Here is an 18,454-nt window from a genome sequence, read left to right as displayed (position 1 = left end):
TCTCATGAACTAATGGGGAAGGAGGGCTTAAGAGGAAAGAAGGAGTAATATATACGTAGTTATTTCCCTGTAAGTGATTTCCCTTTCTCCGTGACAGCCAGTTGTTCCCTGGGGCTGAGCGGGTTCCCAGCCAGGGACAGAGTGTTTCCGCCCTTCTTATGGTGTTTGCCACGCTGAGCACACAGTAGCTACCTGGATTTACAGCCTGAGACTTTGATATTCCTGTAGGATTTTCCCTCACTGCAAGGGAACATGAATGGGAATTAAAACTCAATCTGAAAGGGGGTGAATGAAGAGTTTGTAAATGAAGTCGCACAACACACACTGAGAAACAAAACCAACAGAAACAAGGCAACATGAGAGCTGGCTGCGTTATTTTATTCTCATAGGTATTTTGCAGAAGTCTTATTTAGCCCATTGCCTTGTTCCAGCTGGAGGAAACCCCATGTGGATCCAGCTGTTGGTTCGAGGCATGGAAACTCCTTGTACATGTGTCCCTGTTGGAGTTTTCCCCGGGGGCCCAAAGCCCTCTCTGTCCCTGGCTATGGGAAGGACATGGGAACCTCCGGAGGCACCTTCTGAAACAAGATGTTCTCCAGCTGGCAAGGGCCGGGTGCTTTCCAACTGGGAAGGGATACTGAGGGAAATGGGAGAGGAATTAGCCCCCAGGTTTCCCCCCCCCCCCCCCGAGCCTGGGCAGGATCAGACCCGGGCGGGAAGAGCTGGGCCTGCAGAAGGGGTTAATGCTGGAAGAGCAACAGGCTGGAGCTGACACTCGGAGGCAGGCGGGGCTGCCTGCGTCTGATTGGCCTCAAATCGCATCCAAAAGTGGGTTGTTGGGGTTTTTTTCTTCCCCCCCCCCCCCCCCCGCTTCGTCGTCGTCTTTTTTTTTTCCTTGTTTTTTTTTTTTTTTGTGTGTGTGGGTTTTTTTTCTCTGCTTCTTCTTCTTTTCTTCTTCTTCTTTTTTTTTTTTCTTTTCGCCGCTTTTTTTTTTTCTCTTTCAGTTCTCCTCCTCCCCCAGGCTCCGGCTGGCAGGGGAGGGGAGTGGGGAGAACAGCGAGAGATCAAAAATAAACCTCTTATGTCAAAGCCGGGGGGAGAAAGTATAAATACAGCGGGCTCGGCGGCCGGCGAGGAGGCTGCGGGGGAGAGCCCGGGGGGTTCGGGGCCTTGCGGGAATGGGGCGGCGGACGCTGCTGGGGGGCCGGGCCCCTCTCCACCTGCTGCTGCTGTGCCACGCGTGGGCGCTGCCGCCACCGCCCCCGCGGGACGCGCAGCCAGTGCTGCCCGCCCGCCTGCCCGCGCCGTCGGGGCAGCTGGCCCTGCGCCTGGCCGCCTTCGGCCGCGCTGTCGTCCTCCGCCTCCGCCCCGACAACGCGTTCCTGGCCCCCCGCCTCCGCCTCCAGCGCCTGGGGGGCCGCCGCCCGCCGCCGCCCCCGCCGCGCCGGGGCTGCTTCTACGCGGGCGCCGTCGAGGGGAGCCCCGAGGCACCCGCCGTGCTCAGCCGCTGCGGCGGGAGCGGCTTCCGCGCCGCTTTCCTTCTCGACGGGGCGGCCTACGAGCTGCAGCCGCTCGGGCACTCCCAGCCCGGGCCGCCCTGGACGCGCCCGCACCGGCTGCGGCGCCGCGCGGCCCCAACGGGAGCGCGTCCCGCCGGGAGCGGCCGCGGGGCCGGGGGGCCGCGCCGCAGGGCCAGGCGGTTCGTGTCCCAGGCGCGCTACGTGGAGACGCTGTTGGTGGCTGATGCCTCCATGGTGCGGTTCTACGGGGAGGACGTGGAGGTAAGGGCTGGCGGTGTCCTCTGTCCCCCTGCCCTGCATCCCGCTGTCCCCTCCTGTCCCCGTCCCCACCACTCCTCCATCCTCATTCATCCCTCCATCTTCTGATCTCGCTGCCCCTCCTTCCCCTCCATCCCTCCGTCTTCCATCCTTCCCGCCCCGCATCCTGTGTCCCTTCCTGTCCCCATCCCAGCGTCCTCTCTGCCTTCTGCCATCTACATTCCTGTAGCCCCCGCTGCCTCTGTCCCCTCCATCCCCTTCAATGCTCCATCCCCCCTGCACACACATCCCTTCATCCCCTTCATCTCTCTGTCCCCTCCTGTTCCTATACCCCTTGCCTCTCCGCCTCCTTCATCCCCTCAACCTCTCCATCCCCTTCCTGTCCCCCCCTTGCCTGCCTTCTACCGGGTCCTCCCTCGTCCTCCCAATCCCCTCAGCCCTGGGACACCAGGGATCACCTTGGGTGAGCAAGTAGAGGGACAGGGTGCGGGGACCTTGGCTTTTTTCCCACCTTCCTTTGCTGTGTAGGGACTGTAAATCTCCGAGGCAAAGGCTGCAGGGTTGATCTGTGGGGTTCAGTCAATGTTTGGGGACCGTTTCCCAGACCCAACGAGCCTGTGTGTGCACAGGCTGGGCACCGTCGTCATGTCCTGTCAGTCTGGTGCCCCCAAAGAGGAGAGACAGAGGGAGTTAATGCCTGTCCTGCTACGAGGAAAAAGCGGCACTGCAAAGTGATGGGTTTCACTCTCTTCTGGATGGGAGCCGGGGCCAAATAGTAAATAAACCAAGGGCTGAGTAATGCACAGTCCTGCTCCTGAGCCACCTGTTAGCACCGAGCAGATGGAGGAACAGCTCTTTGCCTCAGCCACCAGTGCCAAGAATTCCCCCTCTCCTTAAAAGTTCTCTCTTGTGGAGACCCCAGGAGCGGAGACTGTGGTGCCTCAGCCCCCCGCACCCACCTCCAGGGCTGTTGATGAGCCTTCTTCATTAGCACCAGGTTGTTTTCCATGCCTCTGGCAAAGTCAGCTCCCTACCCCAACCCTACAGGGATGGGTTGTTTGGGTCCAAATTCAGGTTTGTTCGGTCTGAAACGTTCTGGGGTCTTTGCAGGAGATAATTGTGCACCAAAACCGCTCGTCCTCTGCAGTGGGCTGGCAGAGGAGGCCAGGAAGCTGGAGGTCAGCAGGAGCGGTCAGGCAGCTGAAACCAGGGGCTCTGCCACTTCTGCCGGCTTTATCCTTCCCCTGGGGGCTTCTCTGCTCCTAACAAAGCAGTGTTTTAATTCCAGCCCTGCTCAGGCCAGGCTGGACCTTGAGAAGTGCTAAATCGTAGGGCTCCAGCTGATTTCAGCTGCTCAGCATCACTCAGGTTTCAGTGCATCTACTGCAGCTAGCTGGGCACCTAATAGTTTTAAAGCAACACCCGAGGGTGTGACTCCTGTTACAAATAAAGTGATACATTTGGGGTGGGGGAAATCCTGATAATGCCCAGCTTGAACTCGGGAAAAAAGTAACAACCCTCTGGGTAAATCTGGGAAGGCAGAAGGAGGATGAACTGCACATGAACATAACAGAGGGGCTGCAAGGCTAGTACCCTGCCCCAGTTTGGCTGCTCCAACCCTAGGCTGGGTAATGCTGCCTCCCAGCTCCCTCCTTAGTCATCAGAGAGCCTCCAGCGTGCTTGACTCCCATTTCCCCATCATTTCTTTGCCCCCAGGAGCAATATTTTTGCATCATCTCTCAAGAATGGGAAGAAAACCTTTGCAGGTCTTGTCTTGGATGAACAGAGCAATGTTTACTATTTTGGAGAAAACTTCTACCAGCTCTCATGTAGCAGTTAAAAAAAAAAAAGCCACCTGCTGTGTTTCTGTGTCTTTCGTTCTCAAGAACAAAAATGCACAGTCACTGCTGCTAAGTCAGGAGACAAAATAGCCATCTCAACTTCTCCCTAAATACCTACGTTTTTGGGGCCAAAAAAAGCAATGGCATATGCTCGTAAGATTTTAGAGAGCTGACTAGGAGATGCCCAGGGAGCAGAAATGGTGAGTCAGAAGAAACCATATTATATAATGAGTTTTCTTCCTGTAACCACACTTCAGTTACCAAATATTTATTAAACGTCACCAGCATCGTTTGTATTCCCAGTTATTTTCTTGCATAAGCTGTAACAGCTCGAGCAGAAGAGCCAACATAACATGCACTCAAGCATTGCAAGTTACAATCAATATGCTGTTGTTGGGAAAATGCTGTTAATGGTTTATTTCTAATCAATTTGAGCCTTATAGCTCAGCTGTTAACCTAATTTAGATAATAAGAGCTTAATGCTACCTCCGTCAATACTTGTATGTAAACCAGGAGGGGATGGTGAAGTGAGAGCAGAACTAGACTTGAAATTTAGGGGTTTAGTCATTCTTTTGGCTTGATGATTTGCAGGGGATGGGGTATTTTAGGGGGCATTAATAGCAGGACAGTGCTAAGCACTAAATCCTGTGAGGATGTGGCAGGATGTAGCCTGCAGTGATTGGGAAGAGCCCACTTATATAGGTATGGGAGTGAGGCTTCAGGCTGGACACATGAGTTATCCTTCTTGTTTTTCCTGCAGAGAACCCAAAATGCTTGGAAAAGAAAAGGACTGTGAGCATTACTACCAGAATTAAGTGGGGGTTTTGGCAGGGGAAGCTGAGGCTAGAGGCATGCAGAAGGGGTGAGCACCTGCAGCTGGGCTGCACTTGCAGGGATGTTCTCCGTGGCTCAGGGATGTTCTGCCTAGACACCTCAAACACCAGGCAGTTCCAAAAACCAGTCACAGCATCCCCAGCCAATTGGCAACCAGATGGGATTCCTGTGGTGGGATTTCTCCAGTCTCTTGGGTGCAGATGGGACGCATTTCCAAGCTTTCTTCTGCAAACACGATGGCTGCAATCCCCTTTCCTTTCCCGTCTTGCAAGTGAGGAATCTGCCATCCCTGACTCCAAGAGTTGGTAATGACTGAGGACCAGGGCAGAATCAGATCACTCTGGCTAAGCCGGGGTTCCTCGCTGACTCCTGTGTTTTTTCCAGGCAGATTTACGAGTTTTTAGGAGTGCTGTTGCAATCCCTTCCCTCTCAGAGCAGACAGATGCTGGAGTGCATGGCATGGGGCACTGCCAGGGTCCTGCTGCTGGCTCTCCCACTGTCAAAGTGATCCTGGAGGTAAATCCAAAGCTACCCCAGAGCCTCAGGACACCCCTCCTGTCTAGCTCCTCCACTTGCTTTGGGATATTTTGCAGCTTGAGTGGGTAAATTCACTTAATCCCTTGACAAAAGGAGCCAACCCCTCCTGAGGCCGTCCCAAAGGCAACCTGGGTGGGATTAAAGGGGATCTTTGCAAAGGGGGACCTGTGGTGGTAATGCCATCAGCCAGCTTTTCCTCTGGGATTTGTCCCCTGGGTGTGACCCCGAGCCTGCATACACTTTGGTGCCAGGGGTTGAAGGACCAGGCAGCTTCCCTAAATATTGCTCTGGCTGATACACTCACGTCACACTGGGATGTTGAACAGCTGCTGTGTTACAGGGGTTTGGAATGAAATAGGCAGCATGAAAGGAGCTGGCTCCCACTGGAGCAACCCAAACTGCAGTGTTCCTGCCCTGGGCTGCTCTCTGGATGGGGTTTTACTCCGTCCGTGCCTCTGGAGAGGTGCTGAAAGTCTGCATGTGCCTCAGTTTCCCCTGCCCCAAACAGGGATAATGGCTGCTTTTGCAGTCCAGCAAAGAGAGAAAGGAAGGTGGGAAAAAAACCCCTATGGCAAAGAGAACAGGGATGGGCAGGGAACTAGGAAGGCAGGAGGGCAGCCAGGCACATGGGCAGGCTGGCAAGGTGGCTCTGTCTCCCCTGGCTTGCCCCCCATTTCCTTTGGCTTCCTTCCACATTTTTGCAAGGGAATTCTTGGCCTCCAACCACAGGAGAAGGCTGGAAGGGCAGCTGGCAGCCCCTGGGTGCCCGAGCCAGGGGGTGGCACACAGACAGTGCTTTGGGGAGAGGGACTGCCTGGAATGTTTTTACCAGTGGTTTTTTAAAAACTGGGCAGCATCTGACCATTGGTTTGCTTCCTTCCATCTGTCTGTGCTCCGGAAACTGCTCATTTCTTTCCTCTTTTCCCTCTCTGCAGAAATTCTGGCTTCTAGGGAGAAAAAGGAGGGGAAAAACCAAACCAAATCCAATCAACAAACAATCCTGCAGCCCCAGGTTGGGTTGAACGTTGATCCCTTCACACTGTTGGAGGGAGGTTGTGCTGGGGTGTTCCACGGGTGCTCCCTGCCATCCTGTTCTGGGATCCAGTGATATTACATTGTTCTGTGCATACCACAGTAATACTGTCTGTGTAGGAGCAGTTTCACCCACCAAAGTAATGATAATAATTAAAAATAAACCCCACAGTTTGGGGATCTCTGTAGACTTCAGCTTCTGAGTGGTTCCCACGAAGGGGAATGTAAGCAGAGGTTTTGCAAGACCCTATATGAGAAAGTGGAATCCTTCAATGTTCTGAGGTTAAAAGCAACCACTTCAGTTCCCCTCGCTCTGATTTGTATTTATTTTTCCCTTCACTATCCCTCTGCCTGTGCTGTTTGCTGCTGGAAGGTTCCTGTAGGGCAGTACCTCACTCAGGGCTCTCCCAGACCCAGCAGCGCTGTGGTAGGAGGGATTTTGGAGCTGCTGTGGTGCAGGTGTGTCAGAAAAAAGGCATCCCTCCTCATTTTTGGGCAGGGGGTGGGTGATGGAATGGGTGGAATTTGATCTTCTTGAGAGCAGTAGGAACCAAGGATTGCAGCTGGGGAGAAACAAGGTAGGAGCTTTTGTGGGAACATCACCCTGCATAGTGCCTGGACACCTGGGGCAGAGGAGGGATGCTCCGTGACCCTCTCTGGCTCACACTGGTGTTCCCTCCCCCCAGAGCAGGTAAGAGGCTGATTTTCCAGCTGTGTTTACCAGCTGGACAGAAATCCTGCCAAGATCTCCCTGGATTCTGGTTGGAAATGGCAGGGAAGCTCCTTGTGCCTGTGGGCTGCAGTGCCTTGCAAGGAGGCAGAAACCAGTCTGTTTGCAGCTCTGGGCTCCCCAAACCTGACCCAAAATGCTGCCCTGAATCTGATCCCAACACCCATATCCACAGCCTCCGTGGTGGGAAGGAAACGTTGGAGAGGGCACATTCCTTCCTAGGTGGCTTATCAAGCCAGAGCCTGTTTGCAGAGGCACAGGGAGGTTGGGATGAGTGGGATTCAGCTCATCCACAGCATTTGTTGGCCAAAAGTGCTCAGTTGGCCTCTCCTGAGCCCTGGGGATCCCATAATTTGCTTTTGGCCATGATTCCAAACCCTTGGCCGAGCAGCCATGCAGGTGGATTGCTGCTCTCCCTGGAGCAGTCGGGGTCCATCTGAAACCCAACCAATGCCTGCACAGGCCAGGGATGGGTATAAATAGACACCAGATGGTGGAACAAGTGAATTTGACCTTTTAATCTACACTAAAGAGCTGTTTGTTCAGTTCGCTTTCCATCTTCCCTTTCCAGACACAGGGAAGATGGGTGGATGTTTTCCAAGTCCCTCTGTTCCTACTGCCAAAAGAGTTTCTTATACCTCTGAGGATGTACCTCTGAGGATGTGAGGGTCAGTGTCCCAGGGGATTTGTGATAGGAACTGAGAGCTCCCAGGTAAAAACTGGGAAAACCTGTAATAGGTTAGAAAAAGATACAGCTGGATTTATTCCCTTGGAAATGAGTGATGATTCCATGATGCACAGCTCCAGCACAGCATCCTTCTAGATCTTCAGGGGCTTAATTTTAGGAAGGGTTTGTGATATTTTTAGGAAGGATCCCAATGGATTTCCCCTAGAGGGTAAACAGTTCCCCCAGCTCATGGAGCAGCCACTTGTGGGGATCTCGCCTGGGTTTCTTGCCTTGGCGGTGACTTTTCCGTGACATTTGTTGCGTGTTTGGGGCTGGGATGTGAGTCATGTCAGGGAGATCTGGCCAGTCTAAATAAACCAGTCTATTCCCTGCTCCCATCAGCCTCCCTGGGGCCTGCCCTTGGATAATGAGCTGGGGAGTACTTGGGATACATCTTGCTGAAATGAAACATCTGTTTACGTGGAGCTGCCAGTGATGGGATAAAATGTGGCAGAATAATTTAAAATAGCCACAAGTGCCCTGGGGAAGAAGCAAATATGCTGTATCTCCCTCAACATCTCCCTTATTTGCTAAGAAAATGGCATTTTGTGTCTAAGAAAGTGGCATTGTCCTGGCAGTATTGTGATGGATGAGCACACAGAGCACTCTGCTCAGGGAATGGTGAATTTTGGGTGAAACTTGGCCATCAGAGAGAGCTCCCATTGAGTCCTTCAAGTTTAATTAGGCTCCGAATTGAGACCGCAGGGTGTAATCTGTCTGGGGAGGAGAGAAGCCACTTTCTCTTTCCCAACACTATGTTGTGTAATAGGTGCATTTTTTTCTCCTGACTCGGGGCTGTGAGCAGTGCCAAGCAGAGGAGGAATTTCGATGCTCCGATAAGATGTTTACATCAGCGTAAACATCACTGGCGCAGTTGACATATGAAGTAATCCCTGGTCACCCCAGTCTGCAAGCAGGGGATGCCGCGGGGCAAAGACTTGGCTGCCAAAGTATTTTGGGCCCAGTTTGTCACCAAGGATGTCGGGTTCAAACGCTGTGACCAGCACCAGTGGTTTTGCAACAGTGAAATGTTATCTGTGAAGTGTTTCCCACCCCAGGGCGGCGAGGGCAGGGTTAATGCTTTGGAGAATATGCAGGGAACTCTCCAGAACGAAGGTTTTCCATAAGAAAGTTCCTCCCTAGGGATTTCTGGGTGCAAAGGGCATAGCAGGTAAGACACAGTAGCTGGAGAAGGGGATGCAGGGATGGGCTTGTGCTGCCTATCCCTTCTGCTGTTAGAGGGTAACATCACTTTAGGAAGGCAGCACTGAGTCCATCAACTTGTGCTCTGGATGTGGTGGGCTTCATAAATGAGGCTGATTTCTCCTTTCTGAGCAAAAAAAAGAGCTCCAAAACAAAGGTTTTATCCAGGCTCTGCCTGCCCCTCTCCTTCCCTGCAGAACCACGTCCTGACCCTGATGTCCATGGCTGCTCACATCTACAAGCACCCTAGCCTGAAAAACTCCATTAACCTGGTGGTGGTGAAGGTGCTGGTGGTGGAGGAGGCAGCAGCGGGGCCAGAGGTGTCAGACAATGGAGGGCTTACCCTGAGGAACTTCTGCAGTTGGCAGCAAAGGTTCAACCCGCTGAGTGACCGGCACCCAGAGCACTATGACACGGCCATCCTGCTCACCAGACAGGTCAGCATTCCTGGGGAGTGCTCTGGGCGGTAGAGGGGTCAAGGTGTCCATGGAGGGAGAGAAGAGGGTTGACCATGGAGGTTGATGCCCCACCATGCAAAAAATGGAGATTGCAGCAAAGCAGTTGCAGGGGGATGGTTTCATTTGGGGTGCAGACCACCAGTGGGTTGCCCACAGAGATGTTGGAGCTGAACGTGGGAGTCCTTCACCCTACCTGACCCCCTCACCCTGCCTGACCCCCTTGGTGCTGCTCACAAACAGGACTTCTGTGGACACCAAAGCTGCGACACGCTGGGAGTGGCAGATATTGGCACCATGTGCGACCGCAACAAGAGCTGCTCGGTGATCGAGGATGAGGGCCTGCAGGCAGCCTACACCCTGGCTCATGAACTGGGTAACACATCCCTTCCCGAGGGGGAGTCTGATTTTTCCAGCCCTGCTGCTGGGAGGGGTTGTAGCACAGCACAGCCCAGCACCACCATCTCCCAGCTGGGGACCACCTGCCAGACCTTGGGCAGTTGTGGGGAGCTTCTGGCACTGGTAGAAGCTGGTTTGCAGCAGCAAAGGCTGTTAGAAGTACCCAAATTGTTGTAAATTGGTGCATTTACTCTGGTTCTGGAAGAGTTTCTGCACTGAAGGGGTTGTCAAGCATTGGAAGGGGCTGCCCTGGGAGGTGGTGGAGTCCCCATCCCTGGAGATCTTCAAGGAACAACTGGATGTGGCACTCAGTGCTCTGGTCTAGTGACAAGGTGGTGATCAGTCAAAGGCTGGACTTGTTGATCTTGGAGGTCTTTTCCAACCTTAATGATTTCATGATTTACCTGTTGTGATGAGCTCAGATGTGGAATCAAGCACATATCTCCCTTGGTTTGTCATTCCTGCACTGACTAATTTTTTCCTAGAGAAGCTGTGGCTGCCCCATGCCTGGAAGTGCTCAAGGCCAGGCTGGACAGGGCTTGGGCCAACCTGGTCTAGTGAAAGGTGTCCCTGCCCATGGCAGGGGGTGGAACAAGATGAGCTTTAGGTTTTTTCTAACCCAAACCATTTTTGGATTGTATGAATTTGTGCTGCTTTGGCCAGCATACAATGGGCCATACCACTGAGATGGAGCAAGCAGGTTTTTATTCGTTTTGATTTATGGAAGCAAATGGCTTTTGCAGCAATAGAAGCTGTTTGGTACCTTATTGATGCTCCCAGCTGCCCAGGAGTTGGGCTGAGGGGGCTGCAGCTCTCTGATGCTGGGGGGCTGCACTCACAGTGCCCTCTGCTCCCCAGGCCATGTGCTCAGCATGCCCCATGATGACTCCAAGAACTGCGAGCGGCTCTTTGGACCCCTTGGTGAGCACCATATGATGGCTGCTCTCTTCATCCACTTGAACAAGACCCAGCCCTGGTCTCCCTGCAGCGCCATGTACCTCACCGAGTTCCTGGATGGAGGGCATGGTAAGCCTCAGCTCAGCAGCCTCAGCACTCAAAACCACCTTTTCATTAATTGTTCAGGCTCTCTGCAACACCTGGAGGGGCATGTGGGGTGAAGGGAGAGTCAAACCAGACCTCAGAGGAGGCTGGGGGTGCCCTGCTTGGTGCAGTCATGGTCCCTGATGGTCCAACTCCAGTCTAATTCCTGAACTTTTCCCAGGTGACTGCCTGCTGGACGCCCCAGCTGAGGCCCTGTCCCTGCCTGCCGAGCTGCCCGGTCAAAGAGCCCTGTACAGCCTGGACCAGCAATGCCAGCAGATCTTCGGGAAGGACTTCCAGCACTGCCCCAACACCACAGAGCAGGACGTCTGTGCCCAGCTCTGGTGCAGGACGGGCAGTGGGGAGCCCCTCTGCCACACCAAGAACGGCAGCTTGCCCTGGGCTGACGGGACACCCTGCAAAGCCGACGGGCTGTGCTGGGACGGGCGCTGTGTGCCACAGGATGCCCTGAAACCCCAGGTAATGGGGGATTGGGGAATGATTGCCTGGGGCTTACCCTTTGGGATTCCCAAACCTCTGACCCCAGCCCTGCCATCTCCTTGACTGGCTTTGGATTTGGCTGCTTTATTTCTGGATGTCTCTCCTTCATTAATTTTTATTACCGGCAAGTCCAGGTCGTAAATTCTGCTGCTGAGGTACGGACGAGTCTGACCCAGAACAAGCAGTGCAGATCTGCAATTAAATCATCACTTTTTGCCCTGCTGGGGGAATTAGCAGCGGTTTCAGAGTCGGTCAGCAGAGGACTTAAAGCCCAGCTTAACTTTAAGCACACGAACAGACTGATAGAAGTCAGTATTAGCTTCGTATGTGCCAAAGTACTTTTCTGGATCAGGGCTGGGCGGAGATTTTAGTGTTGCTCCAGACCTTTGCTCACCCTGGGACTGAGCAGCTGGGCATGGACAAGCTCAGAGTGGATCAATAACTTTCTCGTGGCCTCTTGCAGCCGGCGGTGGACGGCGGCTGGGGCCCCTGGAGCCCCTGGGGCTCCTGCTCGCGGAGCTGCGGTGGAGGCGTCCAGTTCTCCCACCGGCACTGCGACAGCCCCAAGCCCCAGCATGGTGGGAGCTACTGCGAGGGCCAGAGGACCAAGTACCAGTCCTGCCACACTGAGGAGTGCCCACCAGATGGTAAGGAGTGCCCGCCAAATACACGCTCACCTCCCACTCCTGCTCCTCCAGAATACATCACCAGGGATTGCTCTACTCTTCCTTGAATATTCATATTTGGGGGTGCAACAGCCTTCTGCTGGGGGCTGTGACCCTCTCTGACTGGGCGGAGAGTGTGTGGGATCTCTTCTCTGTGATAACCCTCCTCTGCATGCTCACCACATGCTCCTCAGCTCACTCCTCCTCTCCTCAGCTCGCTTCTGCATCTCTCTGATGGCCAAGGACAGTGGTTCCTGCTGGCTTCCCACAGTTTTGAGTCATATTTCTCCTTCCCTTTCAGGGAAGAGCTTTCGGGAGCAGCAGTGTGAGAAGTACAACAGCTACAATTTCACGGATCTGGAAGGGAATCGCCTGGAGTGGGTTCCCAAGTATGCAGGAGTGTCCCCTCGGGACCGGTGCAAGCTCTTCTGCAGAGCCCGAGGGAGGAGTGAGTTCAAAGTCTTTGAGGCCAAAGTAAGATACCTGGTGATTGGAATCACCCCTGTGTACCCCATTTCAGAACTCGTCCACTAATTGCTGCTCTACATCCTTCTTTCCCAGGTGATTGATGGGACGCTGTGTGGCCCGGAGACCCTCTCCATCTGTGTTCACGGGCAGTGCATCAAGGCTGGTTGTGATCACATCGTTGGGTCCTCCAAGAAGCTGGACAAGTGTGGGGTGTGTGGTGGTAATGGCTCCACGTGCAGGAAAATATCCGGCTCGCTCAACAGATCCAAGTAAGGCACCAGGGAGAAGGACTCTGCAGGGATAGGTTGGGGAAGAAAAAACAGCATCCCCTCTCATTCTCCTCTTTTATGGCTGAAGTGCTAGACAGACTAGGAATAGTAGGACTCTGTGCCAGCCCCCTCAGCCGGGTGGCATTGCAAGAGCCTGGGCTCCTCCCCAGACTCCAGGGCTTACACTGTTTGTTTCAGGGCAGCTTTACACAAGCCAAGTTGAGTTTATTTCCTAAAGTAATAACTAATACGATGGGCTCAGAAGACCACTGCGCATAAATGTGCTGCCCAGAGGAGTTTACAATGCACATTTCACCCCTGTGCAGGGAGTTGGACACATCTTCAAGGGCTGACATGTGATATAAATAGTTCAAAACTTTCCCCTGGGTTTGGGGGTGAATTGGAATCCTGGGTCATGGGCATTGAGGACACTTCCCTCATCCAGCGTCCCTGTCGCTTTGCCAAAGAGCAGAAGTTAAGGCTTTTGTTGGAAGGATTGTAACAAAAGCCCAGCGCATCCAATTCCATGTGGAGAGTTGACTCACGCAGGCAAACTAGATTTCCTAAATGGTTTCCTTCAAGGGAACTAGCTGAAATGGGGCTTCCACCCTCCTATGAATTGTTTGCGGTTGACTAAAGGGAGATTAGTGCAGGAGCTACAGCCAAGAAGAGATCCCATTAAGATCAGGGTGAGGGAGGCCAGGATGACGGAGAACAGAGTTTGACTCAAAAGCTTTTTTCCAAAATACTCTGAACCTAATTACTGACCGCAGCATCCACCATAGGGACGCATGGAAAGCTGTCCTGGGGCCCCGCAGTGTCACAGTGCTGAGGGCACCAGTGCTGAAGCCTTGCGGGTGCTATCTCCAGAGCTCCAGGGATAGGGTCTGGCTGGCTTTGCAGGGAAATGCTTCCCTGGCATGGGAATGCCCTCTGTGTCCTCCAATGGGATTGCTTCCACAATGTAGTGGTGGCTGCAAAAGCCTTCCAAAGATGCTGAGGGTGCAGATGCTCTCTCCTATTCTGCTGTTCTATATCTATACCTTCAGCCTCACCAGTGACACGCTTTCACAAATACTTCACCCATTTCCAAAGGAAAGGAGCAAGGGGAATTTTCCACTAAGGCTGGTTGCCATGTGGCTGTTCATTTGATTTCATTGCTCATTTTCCCATCTAATTCAGTGAAATCTCCCAGCTGAGCTCACATCTGGCGCATCCGCAATATCTCTGGCTCTGGAGTGCTCGGGGTTATGGAGAGATGGGTTCAGAGCCATGATCCCAAGTGCTATTCACTACGTGGGTCTTCTCTTTATAAGTCTTGGAAAATAAGTGTCCCTTTGCTCCGTGCAGATATGGCTACAACGACATCATCACCATCCCAGCCGGAGCCACCAACATCGACATCAAGCAGCGCAGCCACCGCGGGGTCCGGCACGATGGGAATTACCTGGCCCTGAGGACCCTCGAGGGCAAGTACCTGCTGAACGGAGACTTTGCCATCTCAGCCATGGAGCAGGACATCCTCATTAAGGGAACCATCCTGAAATACAGCGGCTCTATGACAACCCTGGAGAGGCTGCAGAGCTTCCGACAGCTCCCGGAGCCCTTGACTGTACAGCTGCTGACCATCGCCAGCGAGGTCTTCCCACCAAAAGTCAAGTACACCTTCTTCATCCCCAAGGACGTCCCATTCAGCAAGCAGAAGGGCAAAGAGAAGAAGTCGGCCAACATCATCCGCCCAATGCTGAACTCCCAGTGGGTCCTGGGTGACTGGTCCGAGTGCTCCAAGACGTGCGGCGCCGGCTGGCAGCGGCGGACAGTGGATTGCCGGGATGTGGAGGGTCAAATCTCCTCCACCTGCGACAAATCCCTCAAACCTGAGGACATAAAGCCCTGTGGAGACATGCCGTGCCCTCTCTGGCGTCTGGGCCCCTGGTCTCCCTGCTCCCAAACTTGTGGTGAGGGTGTGCGGACGCGCAATGCCTCTTGCATCGATTACACCGGGAAAATCACTGCCCCGGAGAAATGCAGCTCTCCAGGGCCACCACCAGCCACAGCCGCCTGTGTCCTGCAGCAGTGCTGAGCCACGCCAGAATTCGCGGAACCAAGGATGCCCTGGGATCCCACCATGCCAGGGCAGGACAGCAAGGGTGCCGTAGGCTTGTTTGCCAGACAACCAACCACTCTCCGGTGGTTCATCCTCACCCCATTGATGTCTACCTCAGAGTGGGGAATAATGGCGGCAAAATGAGGAGGAATCACTTCTTTTTCTTTCTTTCTTCCTTTCTCTCTGGCTGGCTGCTCACAGGCAAGTTGTAATTTAAAGGGAAAAATAAGCATAGGATGTTTCCGAAGAGCTGTCGCTGAACATGGTTGCAGATTCCTTTTGGGAGGTTCACTGGGAGAAAATGTGGAGCCCGGGTTTGCCATCACCCTGTCCCAGCTGCAGGTCAAGGAGGTCCAGGGTGGGTGGCTTTGCTGATAAAATTGGGATCCCTGTGCAAAAGGCGTGGAATGGGTTGCTGTCCCCTCCCTGCAGCAGCGTGGGTGTCCTTGAGCATGAGAAGTGTTTTATCAGCTGTGGGTTAACTTGGGAGATAAATTGCTTGTTTGGATGGGAGCAGGAATAAGCTGAGGACGAGATCCTGGCATGAGTTAGGCAGGAGAACAGGTGAGGTGTTCATGGTGGTTTCTGCTAAAATTATAATCTACAAACTGACAAACCTCTGTCTCCGAACACCCCCCACATCTGCAGAGTTATTCCTAGAGCTGCTACCCCACCCATGTCCCCATTTCCCCATCTTTAAAACCAAGGCTTAATTACACCTGATCTGGTTTACAGGGCTGCTGTGAGGATTATTTAATTGCTAATTCTGCAGTGCTCTGACTGTGAAATGCCCATTGCAATATCCCATTCCTTCTCTGGAGCGGACACTGGTGTGCCAGCCTTTCCTCTCCCATCCTTTGCTTTCAGACCCCTGCAGGCTCATTTTTTTTCATCTCTGCTTGAATTTTGGAGTTAATTTGCTAACCTGGCTTGCAATAGGATAAGCCCAGGACCTGTAGATAATGCCAGAGGTCACTGATGCCACTCTCCACCTCTGCTTTCCCGGGATATTGAAGTTGCTCAGATCTGACGCCAGCTCCAGCCTTCCTTGAGCAATTCTCAGTCCAAAACCGAGCCTGGCGAGGCTGGAGCTCTTCTTTCACAGCAGGAAGCAACCAGATGCCTTTCCCCAGCCTGGCTTCTGCCTGGCCCCAGCACGGAGGCTGCTCAGCCCCTGAACTTTGCCCTTTCCAAAGTGATCTATGTTCTGGCAGCAGCCGGTGCCTGGGGAGCGGGGATGGAATTTGGGAAGGTTTTGATATCACGAGCAATTTGGTGTCTCCAGGCTCCTCTCTCGTACCCTTCCTTGGCTTCCCTTTTGGCAGCAAAATGTTGAATTTCCAGCGGGATCTGCCTTTTTCTCATAGGAAGGGGAGGAGGGCTGGAATGTCTGAGCTTCCCCATTTATAATTACAGAGAGAACCTTTTTACCTGAGCTAAGCTCGTGTGAGACCCTTTCTTCACTGTCCAGGCAGGAATGGGATGGAATGGGATCCCCTAAAGCCATGCCTGAAAATATGAAATACTCCTGTTTTATCTCCCATAGATGATTCCTGTCAAAACCAAGAGAGCCCAGGATTGAGGGTACTGAGGGCTTGGCTCTGTTTCTTTAGGGAAGGAAGGAAAACTAAAGGCCAGATGCAGGGTTTAGATGCAGGGCTGTTTGGGCTGTGGTTCAGATCTACCTTCGGGCAGTGTTCTGTGTCTGCTAATTAATCTCCAGGAATTTAAGCTCTAACAAATAGCTGGATGTTAAAGTCATGTAGGGTTGCAGGGTTATTTTCTTTTCCCCCTTTGAGTCTATGAGGCTTCTAACTCCAAGCCAGCATGTGTCTCCTCTCCAGTGTAACAACCAGCATTTAGGACAGGGCAGGAATATCAGCCTGAGCCAGTGCCAAGGAAATTGTCTGTATTTGTCACACAGGAGTCATGCATGCCGAGGGTCTCTTCCAGTTTTTTTTATAATCCCCGAGCTTCCTAAGAACTCCCTGTTGCGGGCAAATCCTGCTGGTTTTCCAGTGAGGAGGAGGAGGATGGGGACCCTGCTCGGTTGAGGTGTGGGATCTGGGTGATGGTAAGTGGGATTCTTGCCTTAGGCTTCCGTAGAAACACGAACCTTTATGCTGATTTAAGTCAAAGAGGTTATATACTAGGATATATATATATATATGTATATATATGTTTCCCTTCAGTGAAGGATTGTAGCAATGTACTGAGCCTCTTGGGTTAGGTATTTATTATAAGTTTCTTTTTTGTTTTGTACAGTAACTGTCTGGAAAGGAGGAAAAAAAAAAACCACGAAAAAAGAGAGAAAAAATAAAAAGACCGTGTTTTAACATGCTGCTCCTACATCCCCTCTCCAAAAGCTGCAGTGGGGTAGAGAAGGGATGTCTTTGCTCATCGTTTAACCTCTCTGGTCTTTGGTGTCTCCCTCCTCCCTGGAGCACCAACCGAACTGTGTGAGCATAACAAATCCAACCAAAATTAAGCTTGGGACTTGCATTTTAAGGGGAGGGGAAAAAAATTATAATTTTTCAGGTTTTAGCCTCTTGTTTGTATTTGGTTTTAATTTTGAAAACAGTCTGTTTGTGGTTCTACCTTTTCCCTTTCAATAAAGGATTTCCTGCCTTTTATCTCTTCGCATTTGTCTCTATTTGCACTTTTCTCAGGATATAGTATTTTTATCTCTATCCCAGAAGCAATAACTTAAATATCCTTTTTCCTTGTCTTATTGAGCCTTAAATAAATGGTTCATTCAGTTTTAAGATGCTGAATGAAAATACATGAGCGAATAGACAAAACCCACAAGCAAAAATTATTCCACTGAAATTGTGAATCATCTGTTTTGTAGTTGCCTTGTGAGTACCTCCCTCCTCTCTCTACATGTACAGTGTATCTCTAAATACATATTATAGAATTCTGTTATGTATTATATTCTTTTATTATATCATACTGTTTTATAATAATACATTCTATTATATATTCTATGTTATATATTTTCTTCTATATATTCTATTATTCTGTATATTCTATAAATTCTATTATATATGAATTCTGTGGTTCTATGCTAATATTATATCTATATATACGTGATGTAATAGGTACATGATACATCATATATTTTATAGATACATAACATATAGAAAGTATATCACTTTATGCATATAGATAATTCTTGTACTTACTAGGAGGACATACAGCCTAAACAGGGCTATATCTATATATAAATCATATATATTATAGATACATATGCATACTATATATATATGACAGAAATCATATAGGTTATTTATACACAGAGATAATTCTTGTACTTCGTAGGAGGAAATATAGCCTAAACAGGGCTAAACCAGAGGGGATGTTGACTCCTTGGCTTAACTATGTAACAGCTATAGGCAGTGGGAATTTGGTGCTGTCTCTCTATAGGTTGACTTCTGAAACAACAGGAGGGCTGGAATTTGGGATTTGGCAATGGAGACTTTGGAGCCATTTCATTGGAATAAGCATGAGCTTGTTACAGGGTAATTTGGATGCCTGTAACCCTGGCCTAGGAGAAAGCCCAGCCTAACATCGAATAGCAGCTGTGGTTTATTTTCTATACATTGGGGATTTCCATGCACTGATGGAGCAGGAAAAAGATCCTGCAGAGGCTGCCTGTGTTCACCCCTGTGGGAGGGCAAGGGAAAGGGTTAAGGGCCGTGTCCCCATGTCCACGGGCACAGTGACTCCTGCCACCCTATATATAACCAGGTGTGACATTCATTTCACATGACTTCCCCTGGTGCCCGGACAGCCCCTGGGGTTCAGCTCATTAAGGTGACAGCCTGCCCAGCTTTTCCCCCACATTTCTACTCTGTTGTTTTGTTG

General features: G+C 51.6%; 1 protein-coding gene across 1 annotated transcript; it reads left to right on the top strand.

Annotated features, from left to right (window-relative positions):
* The first annotated feature begins 1,178 nt into the window (after positions 1 to 1,178).
* Positions 1,179 to 17,220, top strand: ADAMTS8 (ADAM metallopeptidase with thrombospondin type 1 motif 8). Its single transcript, XM_032709646.1, has 9 exons — positions 1,179 to 1,781; positions 8,880 to 9,119; positions 9,381 to 9,513; positions 10,395 to 10,562; positions 10,759 to 11,057; positions 11,542 to 11,725; positions 12,045 to 12,217; positions 12,305 to 12,480; positions 13,831 to 17,220. The coding sequence occupies exons 1-9, from the start codon at positions 1,179 to 1,181 to the stop codon at positions 14,561 to 14,563; spliced, it is 2,709 nt and encodes a 902-aa protein (XP_032565537.1). The 3' UTR covers positions 14,564 to 17,220.
* The last annotated feature ends 1,234 nt before the right edge of the window (positions 17,221 to 18,454 follow it).

Source organism: Chiroxiphia lanceolata, chromosome 23 (genome assembly GCF_009829145.1).
Source record: "Chiroxiphia lanceolata isolate bChiLan1 chromosome 23, bChiLan1.pri, whole genome shotgun sequence".
NCBI classification, from domain to species: domain Eukaryota; kingdom Metazoa; phylum Chordata; class Aves; order Passeriformes; family Pipridae; genus Chiroxiphia; species Chiroxiphia lanceolata.
Note: the sequence above shows the minus strand (reverse complement) of the source record. Positions and strands in the feature narration are given on the sequence as shown.

Bases quoted from the DNA above. Each gene is read 5' to 3' on its own strand.
- ADAMTS8 (XM_032709646.1), top strand. From the start codon at position 1,179: ATGGGGCGGCGGACGCTGCTGGGGGGCCGGGCCCCTCTCCACCTGCTG. The intron at 9,514-10,394 runs GTAACACATCCC...TCTGCTCCCCAG, and splicing joins CACCCTGGCTCATGAACTGG to GCCATGTGCTCAGCATGCCC. The intron at 12,481-13,830 runs GTAAGGCACCAG...TGCTCCGTGCAG, and splicing joins GGCTCGCTCAACAGATCCAA to ATATGGCTACAACGACATCA.